Source organism: Copadichromis virginalis, linkage group LG10, assembly GCF_057382275.1.
Source record: "Copadichromis virginalis isolate Kocher_CV1m ecotype Utaka linkage group LG10, C_Virginalis_male_GT1.1, whole genome shotgun sequence".
NCBI classification, from domain to species: Eukaryota; Metazoa; Chordata; class Actinopteri; order Cichliformes; family Cichlidae; genus Copadichromis; species Copadichromis virginalis.
In genome coordinates this window covers 22,353,306-22,370,511 of record NC_140627.1, presented here as the reverse complement: position 1 = coordinate 22,370,511, position 17,206 = coordinate 22,353,306, and the positions used below count along the sequence as shown (strand labels likewise).

Sequence of the window (17,206 nt, the reverse complement as noted above, 5' to 3'; positions counted from 1 at the left end):
TAGGCAGTGAAATTGCACTTCATATCGAATGCTTGGCAGTTACACCAGCACTGCATAACAAATACCGACATGCTGGATAACCGTTAATCATGATCTTAGTATACCATAGAAGTAAATATCGTAGATATCAGGATATAATTCAGGGCATACCAAGGGTTCTTGTTTCCAGTTTCAGTCTATCTGTATCAGTTTGTCTGATACTTTTTTCCGTTTCTATGTTGGAGACTGTGAAATGTTTCTATAATAAATTCCATTAAAAACCGGCCCAGTTAATCCTTAACTGCTGCAGAAGTCAAATAATCCATCTACACCGTGTCCCCAAATATTCAGAGTAATGATTTCCCTAAAGCAAGTCTGATCGCGAGGTATTCTTTCACCAGCAACGCATAGAAATGAAAGAAAAGGACAGGGCTATGTTAACTGATACCTGAAATTAAGTGAGTCATTTCTGTGCATATTCAGTAAGTTTGGGCAATGATAAATTGAAGTTGATGTCTTAGGGTTAGGGTTAGTCGCTAATAATGACTTAAAATACACCTCAGAAAACCCTATCTAAGCAACCTGTAACACATCTGCAGAGGCAGCTTGTAGAAAGAAAGGGAATGGAAAGAGAGCAGAAGAGAAGCTCAGGGATGAATGCATGACAGTAAAAGCATTTAATGCAAAATACGGTTTGTCAAATGCATTCTTGCCCGTCCCTCCAAAGCATTCTGACACACAAACCATTTAGAGATAAATATGCACATTGAAGTACATATGTAGCTAACCTTTTCTTACTTGTTTGTGCACATATTAAATAGGTCTATGTAACCACTGTGATTCAACAAAAATATAATCAAATAAAATCAAATACCTTGCCTGTACCCCATTAGAAGATACGCTCACTAGACATTTCATTAGGTACACCTGCTCAACTGCTTGTTAACACAGATATGTACACAGAAAGCTGCATGGCAGCAACTGGCTGGTCTGAGTATTCTGAGCTGAGATTTTCCCACAGAACCATCTCTGGGGGCTACAGAAAATGGTCCAATAAAGAGAAAACATCTAATGAGTGGCAAGTATCTAGAATGCCCTGGCATTCTCTGGGTATTTTTTCCAGAGGTCAGAGGAATGGCCACCGTGCTTTGAGCTGCTAGGAAACCAACAATAACTTGTTCCAATCAAGATATGGTGAAGAGTATCTCCGAACGCACAGCATGTCAAACTCTGATGCAGATGAACTACAGCAGCAGAAGAACCCACAAGGTCCCACTCCTGCCAGCTAAGAATGGGAAACTAAAGCTACAAATTCACATGGACTCAACAAAATTGGACAACTGAAAACATTTGAAAACAACAGGGTCAGAATTTAGTGTAAACAACATGAAAGCATGGATCCCTTCTGTCTTGTATAAAAGCGGTCAGGCTGGTGGTGGTGTTGCAACAGTGTGGGGGATACTTTCTTGGCACATTTTTGGTCCCTTCACACCAACTGAGCATTGCTTAAACGCCTCAGCCTCACAAAGCTTGAATAATCCCAAGCACATTGGCCTGTGGTGGAACCGGAGAGTCTTATCAGCCAACAAATCTGCAGCGATTGTGTGATGCTAACAGGTCATGTACTGAAATCTCTGAGGAATGGTTCCAGCACCTTTCTGAATCGATGCCATGAACAATTAGGGCAAAGGGGGTCTAAACCAGTATGGTAAGGTGTACCTAATAAATTGGCTAGAGAGCGTGGCCACTTTATTGGAAAGCTGGAAAAGAAAATGGAAAGATGATATTTCTGGATTACGGCCTTTCCTCTGCACGCTTTTGTTTTGTTGGTAATCAAAACCAGTTGTAAGCAGTCCCTGCTTTGGGGCATAACAAACAAGAAGGGGAATAAAAGAGGTGGAGAAATACAACTAATGTACTAAACCCACAAACAATTGAAGAAATAAGATCTCACCCTGCACTCTACTATTCAACTGTGACCCTGAACTTGGAGAAATCATTAAATTTTCTTCTTCAGGACAGAGCAGAGATGTGCAGAAGCATCAAGAGCTGTAGTGTAATGGGAGAAAACTTGTAATAAATACTAGCAATTTAGTGCATATGTATATAAGCATATGTAATTTAAACATCCATAGTACCATCATTCAAAGTAAAACTGAATTTCCAGCATTAATGAGGAGTGTGCCGTGTCTGAGTGATTGAGGCAGTGGGTGCAGATTGCGGGAGACCAACCTTCAACGGCTCTCTTGAAGAAAACCTTGCAGCTGCCACATGTTACAACCCCGTAATGGCATCCAGAGGCCTCATCTGAGCACACCAAACAGATCTTATGAGTCTGCCCGCTGGTCTTGGATTGGGCAGGTACCACAGAGCTGCTGATCTCTCCTTCTCTGGGTGATGAACTGTAATATGTAGAGAGAGGAAAGAGGGGGAAAACATGTGTCAAGAATGCTGATTTGCAGCATGGAAATGTCATGTGTAGGGTGACTCATTCACACCACCTTTGAATGAGCCCAAATTTAGTCATGCAATTTTCTGTAAACGGATCCCAAATATACACAGTATTACAGAGACAGAACAAAGAACCGACTCAAATCTTAGGGTGATAAAAAAAAAATGCATCCCTCATCGGAATTCAAACCCTCATAGTGTTTGCAGTGTTTTCCCCAGGTTGACACAACGCAATGATGAGCCAGATGTCTTTTCATTAATGAATGCTTAAAGTGAAAAACAAATCAACTCTAAGCCAAATCCAATGAAGCCTATCACTAACAGCTTCTCTGTGCTGTATCTAGGCTCTAAATCTCAGTCCAATCTTCTAAGTGTGTTACGATACAAAGTAAAGAATTTTATACTTCTTGTGTAATCACACACAGTCATACACGTTGTTATTTCCAACTGAGAGATTTACATACATGAAGTGCACTGTGAGGCTTAACTAGTCACTAAGACCAACTTGACAGCTGCACTGCAAGTTAAGTGGCAGGATGCAAACCAAGAATACATTACGTCTGCTGTGTTCGACTGACACTGCCGTGTAATCCATCACAGGAATTTGACCGCATTAAAGGACTTAAATCTTTCCCCTGTTGTTTGTTTTGGTAGCACACTAGTTGGAATGTATATGGGGATTATGTAATAGGATTAGCTTGCTAAGCCTGACAATGACTTTGCGTTTAGGTCCACAGATATCTTGGCTCCAGTGCTGATACAACATCACTTCTCAACTAAGGCTTCAAGTGTTTTGCTGTCCATTTTCTCCACATGTTCAATCAGAACTGGAAAGTACAGTGGATTACATTAACTGGAACTCTGAATCCACCTCACAGATCAGCAGCACTGCTATCTAAAAAAGCATGACCCAAATTCACAGGGCCTAGCTTCTGATGGTCACTGGAAAGACGACACTTGCTTATGTAAATTGGACCGCAACCAAGGGGAGTAGCGTTGATGGATCTTGGAAGACACCTTAAGCTAAGATGTCTATTCATATCTATGGTGAGCTAGTCAAGATGACTCCAACGCAGCCAAGTTCGAATGGTATCTGGATTCGGAATGCAGTCCCAGCTAAACTTCTGATCCCCATCTGAGCAAAGTATGCAATCACAAAACACAGAATACTTTTTCCACAAGTACTGTTCCATTGCACCACAAAAATAAATGCACCTCTGTTAAATATCAATTTCAGACCTAGTTTTCTGCATCACTATAACCTCAGAGGCTAAGTATGGTTCATCAAACCCACAAATTGAAACTATTAGGAGTTTCAGCTGGAAGTACAGTAATCTGCTTCAATAGTCTAATCAAATTTGGCACATATAGGTTACGTGCAGACAATGTATATACAAAACAGTCCTTTTCCCCTTATTGTTCAGTTGATCCTGTACATAGTCCATATATTAGGACACACCAGTGATCCTGATGCAAGATGGGATTACTTATAAGGATTTTTATAACAACTGAATGACTGCTAATTTTAATTACATGATATGTCAGTTAAAAGGCTATTGTCATTACATAGCCAAAATATGCTAGTGTGTGTGCTACATTCAGATCCTTCCTTAACACAAGGGATCTGGCAGAGTTTTACACAAATATACTGATGGGCGATTATTTTTCATTTCTGCTACAGTCGTGTTTTCAAAGGGCTCGATGCGGTCCTTTCACAGGACTTTTTAAATGAGTTGTTTTAACAATGAGGATCATACCAAAAACAAACATCTATGCTATTTGTTCATCATCAACCTGGCAAACAACTCCACTTGTGGTGTCACAGCTTTTCAAATCTGAAGTCATTAGGTAAATCATTTCCAGCATGAGCAACTGAGCCATAATCGTAAGGAAACAAACACAGAATACCTCATTATGACAGGTATTGCATAATATTGTAAATTAAGTCTATAAAATTTGCTTTTGCAAATGTGGAATTTCCCCAACACGCCCATTTGGGATGCTACAATGAAAATTCAAGCAGACCTTAAAAGAGTTAAAAGCCCAAGCATTTCAGTGGACATAAAACCCTTTATTTCTTTTTTTTCCCGAGAGGTTTGAATATGAGTGTGAATGGTTTGTCTGTCTCTCTGTGTTAGCCCTGAAGCAGACTAGCAACCTGTCCAGGGTGTACCCTGCCTCTCATCCTATGGTCGTTGCTTCTAAGGATAAACGGAAGAGTATAGACTGATGGAAATCAAATCAACTTTCAATGTGTTTAAACTTTATTTGCCACACTGGAACTCTGTGAATGTTGGCAAATGCTCCTGCTATGTGCTCATCTTTCTGGTGCTCTCATTACTCGTCTACTTAAAGGAGCAACTGACGAAACTGTGGACACTTATTATGGGGCAGAGCTTGAGCTGTAAATATCTGGACTTCTAGGAGACCCCAAAAAAGTGGCCAGTGAAGTGGGAGACCACCTGTGACCAATCATCCGATTTAAACAAATGTAAACACAGAAGTTTAGAAAGACTGACAAATGCAGGCACCTCATCCTCTGCAGCTGAAGTGGAGGCAATGTGTCTGTTTAGATTTTCAGCCATCTAGCTCACAATTGTAGTTGATCTTATTAAAACTGAAGAAGTCTCTTGCACTGGCAAATAATACAGCTAGCTTTCATGTTCCCTGTTTGTCATGAAAATGTGACAAAATATCAACTGCTTGGGAAGAAGAGGGCAGTAGACATATGGACACATTTTGTATTTGATATCACTGAAAAGAAGATGCTTTGAAAACCACATGGAGCAACCCTCATGACCAACTTTTACACTTTTTATTTTGGGTCAACTGAATAAATCTCATATTGAGTCTACTATAATGTTATAATATTTAATCAACTTAAGCTAGATTAAAAATAAAAGAATTTAGATGCCAAAATTATGGCTAAGACTAAAACAAAATATCCTGTCAAAATTAACACAACTGCAATGTAGAGTAGCTATATGTTTAAAAAAATTATCTTATCACTTCTTTTATTCTCATTTTTAATGTTTAAAAGTTCAGTAAACAACAACAACAAAATGTCACATGCTACAAATTTCTGTTCTGGTCTGTTACGGCATGACTCAACTGCTGGTAATGTAAAATGACCACAGGGTGGTGTTTGGATTAAAGATTTATAACCCCCCACCCCTACTTGCGAGCCATTTCATATGCTCCTCCCACTGCTGAGACATCATGTGTGGCTCTGAGCCATGTAGCACAGAGTCAAGCCTCATTAGGAATGCATACTGGGCTAGAACACAGCAGACGTGCACACAGTCGATCGTTCTCTGATGCACACACTCACACGGGCAACAGGGTTTGTATGTACTGACAAACAAGCCAACTCTGCACAGTGATTAAGACACAAAGTGCCAAATGTACACATGCAGAAAAGAGAAGTGTATTAACCCACCTACATACGCATTAACCAATACTTTCCAGTGGGGGGGTTTGAGGAAAAGGCACGAATAAACACAAAAAGCAGGTTGCAGTTCATTGCCCTTTGCTGCTCTTTCATCACCCAAACTGCCTTTGGAACGTGTGTGTGTGTATTTGTGATTTACTGCACGGACTTTGCTGCATCAGTCTAGAACCTGGTCTTAAAAGGCAAATGAAGGAAAGTAAAGGCTGGGCCATGATGACAGTGACTTCCCACACCCTTTTACTTCTACCTACAAACATCGCTTTCGCTGCGTGCGTTTGTGTTTGAACACATGCTAAGAAATAGTATGTGTCTAAAAATAGCATATGGTGTTCATTGTAAACTACATTCCATTAAAATGGATCCTGATTTATAACTAATTGCAGTAACGTGTTGTTTAATGGACACCAGTAAAAATTATGTGATATAGCAGTAGAAGACATAGAGCAGCATGGACAACAGTCTTAAATAAATAAATTGCCCGTAGCAACCATGGAGAGACTGCGTGAACTGAGCTGACCTGATCTGTCACTGGGGAATCATATAGCAGTAACTACAGTGGGAACTGATATACAGTAAGCCTAGTTTTTCCATTCAGATCAAAGCTTTTTTAGGCTAATGTGTGGGAGCAGAAAGTATGAGGTGCCCATGGGAGGGATGTAGAAAATAAGAGCATTCACAGTGTTGGATCCTGACGCATACCGAAAGTGACTGTAGCTGCTCCATTCGATAAAACGTCAACATTTTTATGTGGAATTTTTAACTGACAAGCAAAAAATAAAAAGCTGTTTGGACACTGATTTATGATTTTAACTGAGATTTGCAGGTTTATTTTAGATATATTTGATTGTAAATATGTAATTTTTATGAATGATATTTGCAAAACAAAACAAAACAACAAATGCTGCAAATAATTCTTGACACGTAGCACAAGTTTCAAATTTGAAATCTGTTGTGTAACAAAAGCCCTGGGTTTTGAAAAGAAAGGAAGTCTGACAGTTTCACATAAGATGGCACAGGAAAAGTAGCCTGCGTCCCTGCTCTAGCAAATATTAGTCAGTGTAGTAAAATATAAAAACAATAAGTCTGTTCTCCATTTTTTAAGCCATTGTGTAATTTTACCGTTTTACTGTACTCTTCCTTTGTTGCCTCTTGCTACTCTCACTTCCTCACTCTCTTCACATCCGTCTCTCTCTTCCTCTCTCTTCCTTTCTCACTGCTCACCCCCCTCACTCTACCTCATTTCCCAAGTTATATAATATTCGCATTACGGCCGCTGGGGCGGACGCCCTCCAACCCCACCCCAGCCCGGCCTCTCAGCCAATCCAGATTCACTACTTGCAGGGAGTATGGAGGAGGTCAGGCGAGTCATGGGATTATCCAACTCACCTACCCGGGAACGGGAATACATGGCGTACGTGTGTGTGTGTTTTCAGTTTGTGTTGCTAATAGGAACCTGTGTGGGTTTGTTGATCTGGTCTTCAAATTACTTAAGCAGAGCCTTTGGTTGCCAGAGAGGAGCGGGGTTATAAAGCTACCCTTGTTTCAAAAATTGTCATGTGATTGTGTCATGGCTCCCTCTTTTCGTCTCCCTTCTTCCTCTTGCTAAACAACACTCACCCACCAACTCTGCCATCCTCGCATGTGAATGTCTAAATCTCCTACGCACGGCTGTCATTTCAATCATCATTTCATAGCATCAGTCACTTCTTCCCCAACCTAAAACTTGAACATTTGTTCGCGACTATCCTCACAAAGTATTTTCAAAGTGTCTTCGAAGCAAACATCAAACAGATGTGAGACTCAATAGAAAAAAATGAAAGCATGACGGTTTCTTCAAATGTTGCATTTATACCTCCCTGAAAAAGTCTTTGTGCCATGCAGCCTGTAAGAAGGAAAGTGTACGGCACTCAAATCTGTTGCTGGCATCCCTTCTCACCTTCATGCAAGGAGTGCTGAACTATAGTCCGCTCAATTTGGTAATACTAGAAAATGCGTAAATATCAAGCGTAAATTATGTCTCAACTACTATGACATGAACATAACTTCAAAAAAACCTACTCAACAAATTGTCCACCAGCTCTTTTTGAGGATGGTTTTAAAATGAAGTTCAAAAAGATAGGACACAAGTGAAAGCACAAATAAGTACCTCAGCCTAACAGTTTGACTTCCTCTCACACGTAGCAACAGTTTGTGCCATGCTATTGCTACTGCGTCTTCTCCTTCTCCTTCCCTCAATGCTGCTATTCTCAAATATACACCAGACACAGATGCCCAGAGGTGGGACCAAGTCATTGTTTTGCAAGTCTCAAGTAAGTCTCAAGTCTTTATCCTCAAGTCTCAAGTCAAGTCTCAAGTAATGTCAGGCAAGTCAGAGTCGAGTCTCAAGTCACTGGTGTAAAAGTCCGAGTCAAGTCACAAGTCTGAAACTTTGAATTTCAAGTCCTTTCGAGTCTTTAAAAAAAAAAAAACAACGAAAAAAAGCATGTTGCAGTTATATGCTAAATGTAAATATTAGACCATGTAATTTTAAAATCTGTGTTTTTCTCAACACATGACAAAATAGTGAACTTAGAAAATATACACAAATTGTGAAATTGCACCTCTTTAAAATGCAGCTCAATTAAACCTAGCTCCAAGAATAATTTTCACCGACAGTTCTGAGATAAGCTGCATGTTATTCTTGGATGCGGTTGTAGGACCGGCTTTAAAATCGCATGACAAAAATATCATACACATTAAAAAAAAACTGTATCACCAACATAGCCTGGACAACATTTGCTAGTTAGATGAAGTCAGCTATCTCATCTTAGCATATTTATATGCATATTTATAATCATACGGTTCTTGGAGTGAGTGCACACACTCATGAAGTTTAGTAACTTCAGGTCACTGCAACAAGCCCAGGTACAGTTTACCGACAGATGGGTGCAGGACCTTGAAACGCACCGTGTCGAACGAAAGACCATCGTACGTATCATAAGTTTACCAGTCTCACAAATTGTCGTCATAAATACACATTCCTTAACCGTTTATTAATAGGACCTTTGAGCTCAACGGTAATTAATTAGTAGTGGAAATAATTTCTGGTAGCATCACAGAAATGCAGCAGTGACAACAATATTGTATGCTGTAATCGCACTGGGCAATTAGTGATACAAAAAACCTGTTTTATCCTGTGAATAAAAGTATATGTTTTTGTCAATGTACCATAATAACAGAAGCGAAACGCAATATTGTGTCAGGACAATTCACTATTTATGCACAATAAATAAAGGAGCATAGCGCGACAATTTCTGTTCAGCGCCAGACTTGCTTGTAACCTATATCACCAATTATGTTATGAAAATGACGTATTAACTACTAAAAAACACTGACCTTCGTGTAAATGCTTGGAGCAGACTAACCTGTGAGCTGGAGTGTTCTGGGACGTTATATTTGATCTTTGAATGGCTGCAATCCAGGCCATCCGTCGCATCTTTGTTACTTCGGAAACATGGCTTGAACAATTTCTCTTCAACGACGTAATCCGATAACAACCGATCTCTTTACCCGTCGGCTTCCCGTGGCTGTCATGCGACCGGCTATTGCAGTTAATAATACAACAGCTTCTTGACATTTTTGTGTTTCTTTTTATCGCTGTATAACTGATTTTAATTGAAAGCCTGCGTGCGCTAGTACCGCTTGCCACGAGTTCCCAGAATCCTTTGCGGTTCTACCCGTGAATGACGTCACATTTTCAATCTCTATATAATATGCATGTTAAATTTTATATTTGGGGTAAAATATCAAGTCTTTTCAAGTAAACCGGTTCAAGTCCAATTCAAGTCCCAAGTCATTGGTGTAAAAGTCCAAGTCAAGTCACAAGTCTTAGAACATTTTTTCAAGTCAAGTCTAAAAGTCATAAAATTAATGACTCGAGTCTGACTCGAGTCCAAGTCATGTGACTCGAGTCCACACCTCTGCAGATGCCCACAAAGAATCATTAGGAAAGTGGACACAAAGACATCTCATTAGCACTCATTTCCACTGTGGCAGGCAGTGAACTGGGGAATTTTTAGAACTAAATTAGTTACTTCAATCTGTTCTGTCGCCTCTTTTCATCAGGAATTAGTGGAATTTATTCCTTCAACTTGCACTGTGTAGTCAGGGTTGCTCAGTGGTGAAGTAAACACAATGCAAAGCGCTGCACAGCAATCATCTTAATGTTATGATTAAGCATAACATTACATTAGGAAGTAGTTCTTTTACAAGAACAAGAATTACAAGAGAAGATAATTAAAGCAGTGGATGACCTGATTCAGAGCTGCTGCAAAATAGTTTAGCTTTAAAGGCTTTTCTCTCTCAGTAGCTTCGTGTTTTGGATTTTCTAAGGCTTTGGGGATTTATGATATGCTGTTGTGTTGTGAAAACAAATAACTAGACTATTTAAAAACTGTTTATAGGGAATATTCAACATTATACCTACACTTTATTAGGAAGACCTGTCCAGCTGCCCCGATGCCTGTTCAGCCAATCACATGGCAGCAATCTATTGCATTCATGCATGTAGTAACAGTCAGGATGACCTAAAGTTCAAAACAAGTTTCGCAATGAGGATTAAAGGTGATTTCAGTGGCATGGTTGTTGATGCCAGATGGGCTAGTCTGAGTATTTAAGAAACTGCCGAATCTGCTGGGATTTTCCCACACAGCTATCTCTAGAGTTTACTGAGAATGGTCCATCTAAGATAAAATATTCAGTGGGCGGCAGTTTATTGGGGCAAAAATGTCCTGTTGATGCCAGAGGAGAATAGCTAGACTGACTTGAGCTGATAGGAATGCAATAGTTATTTAAATAACCACTTTTTGCAACCAAGGTGTGCAGAAGAGCATCTCTGAAAGCTTCATCAAACCTTGAAGCAGATGGGCTAGAGCAGCAGAAAGCCACAAAAGTACCATTCCAGTCAGGTAAGAACAAGGAACTGAGTCTATAATTCACAGAGGCTTAACAAAATTGAACGACAAAGATTAGAAAAATGTTGCCTGGCCTGATGAGTCTCAGTTTCTGCTGCCACATTTTGTTTGTTTGAATTGCGAGGTGAGAAATTGGCTTAAAAATATGAAAGCATGGATCCTTCCTGCCTTGTATTACTAGCTGAGACTGCTGCTAGTGGTGTAATGGTATGGGGGGACGTTTTCTTGGCACACTTTGGGTCCCTTAGTACCAACTGAGCATTGTTTACACCACCACACCGCAGCCTGACCACGTGTGTCCCTTTACGACCACAGTGTACCCATCTTACAATGGCTACAGGATAATGCACCATGTCACAAATCTCAAATAATCTTAAACTGGTTTCTTGATGACAATGAGTTCACTGCACTCAAAAGACCTTCGTAGTCACTAGATCCCAATCTAGCAGTGCACCTTTGGGATGTGGTAGAACAGGAAATTCACATCATGAATGTGCACCTGACAAGTCTGCAGCAACTGTGTGATACTATCATGTCAATATGGGTCTGTCCAGCACTTTGTTGAAGCAATGCCACGAAGAATTAAAGCAGTTCTGAGCATGAACGAGGAACCCACTAACAATGTGTAACTAATATAAAGACCTGTGAGTGTATAATGACATTAGCAGCTTACATGCTTTAATATTTTAGGGGAAAAAGATATAAACAACAACCAAAAATAAAAAACAAAAACAAAGAAGAGATGGGGTGGGTAGGGTAGAGTAGGACAGTTGGTTGTAGAAGGGATAATACTTATTTAAGTATTAAAGGGCTAATAATATTTAACAACTTGTTTATTTGGGCGACCGGGGCGCTGGGGGTTGGGAAGCGCATTTGTAACCTTGTAACCGGAAGGTCACCGGTTTGATCCCCGGGCCCTCTGTCCTGGTCATTGTGTCCTTGGGCAAGACACTTTACCCTACCGCCTACTGGTGTTGACCAGAGGGGCCGATGGCGCGATATGGCAGCCTTGCTTCTGTCAGTCTGCCCCAGGGAAGCTGTGGCTACAACTGTAGCTTTCCTCCACCAGTGTGTGAATGTGAGAGTGAATGAATAGTGGCATTGTAAAGCGCTTTGGGTGCCTTGAAAAGCGCTATATAAATCCAATCCATTATTATTAACATATTTAGATTAATTGAGTTGATTTTGAGACACTGTAGGCCAGTATTCCATTTGTAATGTGAACTCTTATAAGGGCATTTCTTTCCTTGTTTCTGCTAATCCCCCATCGCAGCAATTAATCCCTGCTATTCTTTTCACCATTTCTCTTGTACCGGTACTTTATCATTTACAGTAATGATGTTGAGCATGTCATTACTAAGATCCAGACAGACAGACAGATGGCAGAGAACGTGCAGCATCACCAAAACTACCCTGCAGGAGTCTCGTCTCTGTGCCCCACTTCAGTTACACAGTCAGCAAAGACAAGCGCATGTGCGTAGGCAGACGAAGCCAGGAAGGAACAAATCAAAGCTACAGTAAGAGTCAAACTGCAAAGTGTGTTAACAGTAAGGCCCTTCTCCACTTTGATGTACAAGATAATCTGCAGAACAGAGGAGAGCAGTTAACCAAGAGACAAAACTTCTACTGTTTCTCTCTGAGAAGGGCATGGTTTAGGCTAGATGAGGTCACGTGCTAAATCCCTGGAGAGAAGTTATGCTGTATTGGAATGTGGAGCTTTACAGGAAATTGGGCCACATGGTGTCGACCACAGGGAGCAAAATGAAGGGCAATGGCACAATCTTGCAAGTTTATTCCAGTGTGAGATACAGATGATCTACTTTTTCAGACCAGTAGCATGTTACATTTTTATAAGTATATACAGTGTATAATAAAATACAGTGTGCCATTTGAATACAACAGGCAGCTTTTAATAGATGAATACAATAAAGCCCAGGAGCAGCTAAACAATTACATTTAAAAACGAAAAGTTAATCATTTGCTATTTAACATATATAACTGTGAAAGAATGGAATATTTCAAGTACAACCACTCACGTGTCACCTTTTTTTTCCTACAACCCTGTTCTACTTTAGTACATTTCAAAATATTATACACTTCTTTACAAAGCAGTCTAAATTGATTCTGCAAAACAACTTAAAAAGAACTTGTCATCACTGATTAAAAATCACAAATAGTCAGTTTGTTGCTAATTTGTTATTTAAAGGAGACAAAAATGTCAAAATTTAAATAAAACAGATTTTCTAGTCATCACATCTAAAATCGTCTCGCTTTTACCGATACCACAAAGCCAAACACTGTGCTCTAAAACCTCACAGTGGAACAAATGCTCAACATTTTTTTCCATCACATCTTTGACCAAAAGCTGATTAATAAAATAAAGAAGATGACAGGATAATTCTAACACCAGTGCAATAAATCCTGTGTGCTGCGCAGCCTTATCACAATACAAGCGTGTGTGTGTGTGTGTGTGTGTGTGCAGAGAACCTCCAATTGCTCCCTGCAGATTCGATTTACCGCTGACACATTGTGTGTCTTAAATCAGATAGATGGCCAAGGCCTCAGGGTGCACAGCATTTCCCCTTGTCCTCTTATGTAATTAGCCTTCATTTAGGATTTTAATGCTTCGGCCTCAGAAGAAAGTCTCCTCTCTCCTTTCATGCACTTTTTCCTCTTTCTCTCTCACAACAGCATTTTGACAGGAAAGACACTTTTCCTCTCAGCAACTCATGACTAATTACCATAAATGTCATCATTACCACTATTTTTAACATTATGTCAGAAATATTGTACTGCTGACTAAAAAGTACTGAAAGGGTGACAGAAAGTATTTCCTTATCATGCTGCTTTTCGTTTTACAACATATGCAATGTTAAGCAAGAAGCAGTTACCTAACAGAATATTTATGCTAAATAAATATTTATCATGGCATAAACATGTAAAGGACTGTACAGAGACGTGAACATCCAACTGTTTAAGAGAACTGGAAAAAATGATAATGCTGGGATAAGAAGCCCAAAACGTGCTTTTTTATTATGAAGAAAGAATCAGTGAAGTAAGCAGGAGATTAAAACATATTCCAAGATGACAACGCCAGGATTCATCAGACTCACACTGAGAAAGAGTGGTTCAGGGAGCATGAGACATCATTTTCTTTCTGTCTTTGTTTGCCCAATATGTTATTAAAAAAAACACAATACTAAACAGAGACAAAGAACTGGAAAGAAACAAGAAAGGAAACAAAAGAAAAAGAAAAAAAATACAGATTAGTATATTTCATATTTCATTAAGGTTAGTATGTGTGTGTGTTGCATGTCGAAGAACTTGCAATTTTGTGGCTACGCGAGGCTTTATTCAATAAAATAATAATAAAAGAAGAAGAGATAAAGGCAAACATAAATGAATGAATGGAAAAGATGCCTCTGCAGTGTAGTAGTTCACACATTTGCTTGTCAAGTAAAAGATTGCTGATTTGGTTTCAGCCAGAGAAACAAAACCCCTGGCATCTGGTGTAGAAATCTCCCAGATCATCTATGCAGAACTATCTGCTGCAGTGACCCCTTGTTACAAGGAAGTAACTGAAAGTAACCTTCTTCATGTGTAATTATAGTACAGAACATGTAAATAATAATAAGGAAATGTACTGGAGCTGGAAAACTACATGGCAAAGCTTAGAGCTTTGGACACCGGGGATAGATCAGGACAAAACTTTTCAGAAGCACACTCATGGTGATTCAGGAGGGGTGTCAATACTGGCCAGGTCACAAGTGTTTTCTTTACTTCACACATGGCCTGGCAACCACAGAGTCCAGACCTTAACCCACTGCGAATCTCTAGGATGTGATGGAGAAGGCTTTATGCAGCAGTCTGACTCTCCCATCATCAATACAAGATTTCAAAGACAAATGAATTCCACTCTGCAACACTGCGTAAGAATAGAAGCAACCATAACCTTAGCATCAAAAGTAAAAGTGGCCCAATGAAATACTAGACTGTGAGACTTATTTTTGTAAATGCAGGAGAAGCTGAAACGCCGGTATCACCTCAGTGTCTGTCCTGACACGCCGCATGAAAAAAGGTTAATGTTTCTGAAGTCATAGACCGAGATGGCAGTAAGAATACTGACTGACTCGTCTTTGATTTCTATATCATTACCTGCTAACAAGCAAAAAGTGCTGAGAGTGACAATTTAAAGGAAGCACGGCAGGGAAAGTGATCATTTTCCCTGACGTTTATCTTGGCTGAGATTATTTAGGTTCACCAGCCTGTTGGTTAACTTTATTATCATTTAGATCAATTTCTGAGGTCTGAGGGGGAAAAAAAGGAAACATGCATGCAGTCTTACTAGAGGCCAGGCCAGAGAAAATGTCTCCAGCTACATTGGAAGCATTAGCAGAGAAGAGTGGCGATGGCTTTGGCTGACTAATAGAGGGTTACATTTACATACGCCCACCCCTGTCTGCAAAAAGATTAATGAAGTTGGTAGATGCAAATTGAAATCTGTCGATGTACAGTGAGAAAACTATGGGAGCACAGAAGCAGGGCAGTAAGAGTTTGCTTGCACGGGGGGGGGGGGGGGGGGGGGGGGGGGAGACAACGACACGGGAACTGGTTTCAGGAACCGACACTAAATAAAAAGAACCCAATGCAATCACTCTGTCAAACTAGTTTCCTCTCACAAAGAGCTTTGACAAAGTGTTTATTGCACCATGAAATGATAATCAGTCATCAACAGTACAGAAGAAAAAAAAAGAAGAATTATAATTAAAATTTTTTGCTATTCTGATACAGAGCCTAGAACTCTCTTAAAAGCTAATAAGGGGTTTATGATTTACCCACATGATTTCTTTCTAACACTGAAACGTATCCCGCATTATCAGCAGACCACTGGAAAGTGGAAGGCTGATGTGATCTGATACACATCAGATGACAGTTTATTCCTTAATTCAAAATAATTCTGCTGGAAAATACAGTTAGAAGATTAAGTGATAAGTCTACTTAAGAACCTGTCAGTCAGTCTGCTTTGGTCTGCAGCCTGCAACTGCAGAGTGGAAAACTTGTTTTCATGTAGTTGTGCTTCCTTTCTGTTTGCTTTACAGTTAAAAAGAAACAGCAGTTCTACAAAGTCTAAAATGATTACTTTAAACAGTACATTAAGTTGCGTAGAGCGCCACTGGACTGTTAGTAAGCAAGCACACATATAGCTCATAGCTTCATCATAAATGTTTAACTCTTGAGCATTATGTGCAAGATTTGCAAAGGGAAAAAAATAATTATTGTAAAAAAGTAGGAGGTTTGTTTCATCAGTCGTACTCAGGAGGAGACCCTTATTAAATAACATGTTGATTTTACAGACAAGCTAAAATTTTCCCCCCAGTTCTCAAAAGTATTGACATTACATGTCACAAGTTACTGCCTGTCATGTTTACTCATGAATTTATCAGTCTTTTTATCTGTAGTAAACTAATTTCAAGCTGACACTAATATAGGTTAGGACAATCTAACCCGCTTAAACCTAAGAAGAGGAGAAACAAAACAACGGAGCAAAATATCTTTTAAGAAAAGTCGCTAATGGAGGCCAGAAATGTGGTTGAAAATCAGGTGGTGTCACGCTTAATAAAAACAAAAATAAAACACCACACAACTGCGGTTTACATAACCTGTTCTGGCCAAAAACACCGGCAAGTTATTCCGCTCTAGCCCAAGGCGCACTGCAAACAGTACAGTCTGGAGCGTAATGACCAACTTCAATTAAATATTTACCGTCTATTAGAAAACTGAAACAGCATCTGTTTAGCTGTCAAAGTGCAGCAATGGTTTTCTTAGCCTGTACCAAACTCATTGAAAGCTAATACATTATGACAACAACAACAGAGCTCAAAACAAAGACACAGAGACAGCCAATAAACAAAACAAATCAAACACGTAACCAAGCAAATGCACACACAAGCTTGGAAGAGCCTTAATAAAAGCTTGTGAAAGCCCTAAAAATAATAGATTTTTATGGGTTGCGCGTTTGATGCGAGACTCCTGTGGTCCTTGCTGGCGCAGCTTTACTCTCCTGCTGTGTTTCTGTGGGCAGCATCAAAGGTGCAAAAGCAGACTTTTACCTCAAGTCCATGAGGGACAGTGCTACTTTTCTTTGGATATCCTGATTCCAATTCACTCAAGGTTATCATCCTCCTCCTCTCTATCTCTTACACACATGCACACACTCACACCAGACACACCCATGCATGCTCAAACACACCCATGGGATTAAACAGGCTGATCGTTAACCCACTAAAGTGCGCTTAAAAAGCCCCTTAACCAACCTGCTCAGCCGAAAGGGAAAGCGAAAAAAAAAAAAAAAAAGCAGAGAAAACATGAAGAG

The 17,206-nt window shown here is 39.8% G+C and overlaps 1 protein-coding gene across 2 annotated transcripts in view; it reads right to left on the bottom strand.

The window, feature by feature from the left end:
• The window catches only part of LOC146700470 (glucocorticoid receptor-like), a 67,727-nt gene that overhangs the window by 27,113 nt on the left and 23,408 nt on the right, over positions 1–17,206 (bottom strand). For both annotated transcript variants that reach the window (XM_085470686.1, XM_085470687.1), the window contains exon 3: positions 2,212–2,381. In XM_085470686.1, the coding sequence (XP_085326812.1) occupies positions 2,212–2,381 (170 nt within the window). The remainder of the gene's footprint in view (positions 1–2,211; positions 2,382–17,206) is intronic.